At 36.0% G+C, this 5,784-nt stretch overlaps 1 protein-coding gene across 1 annotated transcript; it reads right to left on the bottom strand.

Annotated features, from left to right (window-relative positions):
- Nucleotides 1-3,107: 3,107 nt before the first annotated feature.
- On the bottom strand, nt 3,108-4,701 carry LOC123037584. The gene is made up of 2 exons (XM_044459072.1): nt 3,301-4,701; nt 3,108-3,245 (listed from the first exon to the last, which is right to left on the bottom strand). The coding sequence occupies exons 1-2, from the start codon at nt 4,612-4,614 to the stop codon at nt 3,234-3,236; spliced, it is 1,326 nt and encodes a 441-aa protein (XP_044315007.1). The 5' UTR covers nt 4,615-4,701; the 3' UTR covers nt 3,108-3,233.
- Nucleotides 4,702-5,784: the final 1,083 nt, after the last annotated feature.

The following is a 5,784-nucleotide window of genomic DNA, read 5'->3' as shown; positions in this document are numbered from 1 at the left end:
ATTACGTAGTCTCCTTTTTTATAACTCTTAGCCTTTACTCGACTTTTATTGTAATACTTCTCATTATAATCTTGAACTTGTTTTTGGTGAGTCACCGCTTGTTTTCTTATCTGTGTTAAACTATCTGACTTTGGATTTTCATTTATATCTTCTAGCCTTTCCTTAAGTTCATCGATTATTTTTCCTTTTTGTCCTACACCGAAAAGCATCTTACTCGGAAGTTGTCTTATACTTCTATGCAATGTATTATTGAGAGCATGTTCTATTTTATCTATAACGTTATCCCAGTATACACCTTTACTTTGATCAACTAGTTTCGCGATCATTGGTCCAAGGCTCCTGTTAATCCTCTCAACTTGACCATTTGCTTGCGGTGAGCCTGTGGCTATTTTGACATGTTTAGCATTATTTTCTTCCATAAATTCCTCGAAGTCCTTAGACGTAAAACAACTACCACGGTCCGAAATTATACATTTTGGCCTACTGTAAGCTCTAAAGTAATCTTTTAATGCTGTTATTACTTCTTTAGTGTTCGTTGACTTAGTTGAATACAGTCTGACGAACTTCGTAAATCCGTCAACTACAACGAAAATATGTTTCTTTGCTCTTGATGAGTCTACTGGACCATAGTGGTCAATATGGATTACTTCGAACGGTTTGTTTCCCTTGGGGATACTGTGCAAAAAGCCTTCTCCCTTTCCTGATTTTGGTGAAAACGCTACACATTTTAAACAATTTTCTATATGTGATACACATTTTTCTTTTAAACTCGGAAACCAATACGTTTTTAAGATTATATCCATCATTTTATCCCTTCCTACGTGCCCTATTTCGTTATGGTATTTATATAATACCTGATCTTCCATTTCTTCTGGTACGTAAAATAGTATCCTATTATCATTCGCTTTTCTGTATACTACACCATTCCTCATTTCAAATAACTTAAGTTCTGTCTTTTCTAACATGGTTTTAAGTTTTTTAATTCTTAGATCTTTTCCTTGACAGATGATTAAATTTTCTTCAAAACTGTTGGTTTCCACTATTAGAATACTGTTATACCTGCTGAGGGCATCAACATGCTGCATTTTGTTCCCAGCTCTGTGACATATTTCAAGATCATAATTTTCCATCTCTAATGCCCATCTTGAGATCTTTGGATTAAGTTCTGCTTTATTTAATGTTAACTTAAGGGCGATACAATCTGTTACTAGTTTGACATGTTTTCCTTGCAAATATATCCTAAATCTACGAAGAGCATATATAACTGCCAAAGTTTCGAGTTCAAAACTATGCAATTTAGCTTCATCTGCGGTGGTACGCTTAGAGAAATACAATACCGGGTGTAATTTGCCATCGTCTTTCTTTTGTAAAAGCACCGCACCAAACCCTAAAGCACTCGCGTCACAATGTAATTCTATATCATCTTTGTAATTATATAACGCTAATACAGGTGACTCGATAAGCTTTTCTTTTAATTTTAGAAAACAATTCATTTCTTCTTCTCCGAATCGAAATGGTTTGTCTTTTTTCAAAAGATCGTACAATGGCTTTGCCATAGTAGAAAAATCCTTTATGAATCTTCGAAAATATGAAGAAAGTCCCAAGAAACTTTGCACTGCCTGAACCTTTGAGGGAACTGGAAAATTTTTCACAGCTTCGATGCCCTTATCATCTGCCCTAATACCATTTTCAGAGATTAAAAATCCTAAATACTTTATATTTGACTTTAAAAACTCGCATTTATCCATACGAAGTTCCAATCTATTCTGAGTAAGCCTTTTAAAAATTTCTTCTAACGTTTCTAAGTGCTCATTAACATTTTTGCTGGCAACTATTATGTCATCCAAGTAAACTACTACTTTGTTGGCTCTAATCATATCGTCAAAAATTTTATTAACAAAGCGTTGAAAAACAGCCGGTGCATTTTTTATACCCATCGGCATTCTTAAAAATTCGAATTGTCCTAGTGTAGTTACGAAAGACGTATACTTGACAGATTCTTCATTTACAAAATCATGAAAATATCAATTTTTTAGGTCTAACTTTGAAAATATTCTTCTGTCAACTAATTTATCTAATAAATCATCTATGTGTGGAAGTGGGTAATTGTCTTTTAGCAGTGCTTTGTTAAGTTTCCTATAATCAATACATAGTCTAATATCACCTGTTTTCTTGTTGACTAAAACTATTGGAGAGGCGAATTTCTGTATATGATAATCGTCGAGGACTGCAACTAAAAGGCTTTGCATTCTCTAAACATAATTTAATGTCTGCTCTAATCTTAGGCTTTTCAGGTCTAATTGCTTTCACATAGCTGTTTTCCATTATTCTTAAGAATCGACATTGTATTTGATAAGTTGTGCTTTTTTCCCAGTTAAAATCAATGGTTTCATCGTTTGTAAAGTCAATGTTCAGTATTTCGGTTTCAAAATCGTCGATTTCTAGTTGCATTTTTACATTTACCATCTTTTGTTCCTTTATCATCGTTTCATCTGTATTTTTATTGACTTGTTTTATTTTTGGTTGTTCTATTGATTCACTATCCTGTCTCATAACTGTCTTATCTGTTGTTTCACTGTCTCGTCTCATAACTGTTTGACCTGTTGTTTCACTGTCTCGTCTCATAACTGTTTGACCTGTTGTTTCACTGTCTCGTCTCATAACTGTTTGACCTGTTGTTTCACTGTTTTGTCGCTTAACTGTTTGACCTGTTGTTTCACTGTTTTGTCGCTTAACTGTTTGACCTGTTGTTTCACTGTTTTGTCTCATAGCCATTTGCCTTATTTTTTCATGGTGATTCTTAACGACTGCGTGCTCTGCTTTTAAACTTTCAGTTGACCATTCTAAAACGTTTTCAGTTATATCATTATCCAAACACTCAATATTATGACTGATCTCAGCAATATGCAGTGACAGATCTTTAGTAGGCTGCTTTGGGTTATGTTTTGATACATTTTCTACTGTTATCATCTTTAGAGTTCTTAAATCTAAATTCAAATCGCAAGCTTGCATGAAATTTCTACCTAATACCACATCATTAATCATAGACTCATTGGCAACAACCGTTAAATTAAAATAACACTTTATTCTTTTTTTTAGTACAAAACATAAAATTTTTCCGTATATCTTCAATGGGCTTTTGTTTATGCCAAAATACTGTTCGGTGACTTCTTGTAGTTGGGCCTCAGTGGGCAACAAAGATTTTTTAATTAATGAAATAGGACTGCCAGAGTCTAGGATGCATGCTGCAACCATAGGAGATATTATTTGCCTGTCAAAATGAATGTTAAAATACCTTACATAATTGTTTTCAGCATTTCCCTTCTTCTCTTCGCATTGGGCTACAAAGTGACCGAATTTGCCACAAGCGTAGCAAGATCCTGGCTCCCTTGCTGGCTTTCGACAATCCTTGGCGATGTGTCCTCTGGCGTTGCAGTTAGCGCAGCGGAGTCCTCCGTTGTTGCTTCGATTTGTAGTTATCACCTTCGAAACAAACTCCTTGGGCTTGCTCAAACGGATACCAGCAAACGCACGCAGAATTTGCATAGGATCTGTGAAACACTGGATCCGGGCTTGATCACGCAAATTCTGTGCTGGTATTCCCTCGACTATCTGGTCAACCAACTCGTCAGGCTCGATGTTGATGCTGCTTGCCAGCATTGTCTTAGCTTCAAAGTATACCGCGAATTTTTCGGTATGGTGCCACTTCAAATTTTCAAATTTGCGCCGGGCTTCTGCTTTGGAAAGTTTATCACTGAATGCTAAGATCAGCTGTTCCAACAGATTCTCTGCTGGCTCCATGATGCGCGTTGCATTTGCGTGCAACCAACGCTGGGCGATTCCCTTCAGTTTGGACACAATCACTATTTTCACGCCCACTGCATCCAGGTTGTACAGATCAGCAATGTTTCGTACTTGCTGAGTCCAAATGTTTGCGCACGATGAACCATCATAGTCCATGATGATTTCTTTGGCCAAAGAAAGTGAAAAGTTTGTCGACTGAAGTCCTTTGTTTACCTCTGCCATTTGTCGCTGTTCAACACCCTTGTTGACATCGATATCAGTGCCAATATCAATATCGGCACTTTTATCGGTATTTGGTATTTTTTCGCCAACTACTTCGTTGACGTTTTCGCCGACTACTGCTTGCATGACTTCTCCGGCTACCACTGCTTGGTTGCAGTTTTTTGCGTTGTTGATGACGTCACTGGCAACTGCTTGTGACGCGTCTCTTATTTGCGCCAGAATGTTCTGGAGCTCTTTTTTGCCAGCCTCAATTTCAGCTCGTATTTGTTGTAGCGACAATACTCCGTCGGCTACATCAAACCACTCGTCTCCTTTTGGCCTTGTAGCTGCTGCAGAAATCAGCTCCGACCTAGGATCGGCATCCTCCACAGAGGAATTCTCCCCCAAGTCGTCATCCAGCGCCAACTCCTGGAGTATATCATCATTTTCCAACAATGGGGTTTGTGGACGAGTTCCACGAATCCCGGAGTCCACGCTATTCAGCCGTGCTGCAAGTTCTGCTTTGTTGCCGCTGGTTGGCAAGTTCAGCGCCGCCAACCACCTCTTTAGCTGGACGACCGTAAATTGCTGTGCATCAATTAGATCCATTTTATGGGTCAGGACCACTTCTGAAGTTTATAGTAGCACAAACGGGGTTTAATATTAATTACACTTTATTTATACTTGACCGTTCTCTCTTAGTTCTTATGCGCAATTGCTTTTAAATTACATGGCATCGGTTTTAACATTAGACAACGCGAAGTTGGCTGCGATCAGCACCGATATTTAACATTTCAGAGTTGCCAGATTGGCAACTATATAAAAGCTAATTATTCTAAGTACTAACGATTATTAACGTAATATTTAAATAATAGAGTTATACCACTAAAACATATTCATAACTGTGTATACTTGTACATACTAATATATATAGTCAGTGACTTATCCTACTACAAAATCTTCGATTTGCTTTATAATATTTCAGTCACTGACTATAGAATTGTAGTGGGATGTAGTCGTTTTTGGCACCAAAATGAGTAATAATTAGTGGAGCTAGGGGCGAAGACAAGTTAATTTTCTGGCCAACTGTCACTGTCACTCCGTTTGGCAAAGGACATGTTAAATCATTCCGCAGGCGAGGACACGTGCCAATCGTCTTGTTGGCAACTAGAAATTACCGCAGACAAGCCAAAGACAAGTTAATAATGTGGCTAAGACCGACTGCCTAAGTCCTATCCTAAATAGCAGGAAAAATCTATTTAAAAAGTAAAGTGTCGAGTTCCTTCACTGGCAGGATTTTGCCTAAAATTTAGTAAATGAATTCTGCAGCATAAAAGTCGTACAAAAATATATACAATGAGCGTGGAATTGTATAGAAATTTACATAAATAAACATACCGTACAAATTATAAAATTCATAAATCAAAATACCATGAATTTTTAAGTGCTTACAATAAATATAACTACTGCAAGTGTCATAAATCTATAAGCAATCTCTTTTAGCTCGAATAAAATAAATTGTTAATATTTATTACTTATTCCATTCGCAATAATACTAATTTTTTTTTTTTTTTTTAAAAAAATATTATATTGTGTTTTTTTTTTTTCTCTCAAGATCAAAACGGAGTCCTAATAAATTATATTTTACTTAACTTTTCTACGTATTTTTAATACTATTTAAAAATGTATTAGCAATTTTTTTTTAATAATTTTTTTTTTTTTAAAATATTTTTTTATTATATTTTTTTTTTTTTTTTTGTAACACTGTCATCAAAATTC

Source organism: Drosophila rhopaloa, unplaced genomic scaffold, assembly GCF_018152115.1.
Source record: "Drosophila rhopaloa isolate 14029-0021.01 unplaced genomic scaffold, ASM1815211v1 contig_178, whole genome shotgun sequence".
NCBI classification, from domain to species: Eukaryota; Metazoa; Arthropoda; class Insecta; order Diptera; family Drosophilidae; genus Drosophila; species Drosophila rhopaloa.
Note: the sequence above shows the minus strand (reverse complement) of the source record. Positions and strands in the feature narration are given on the sequence as shown.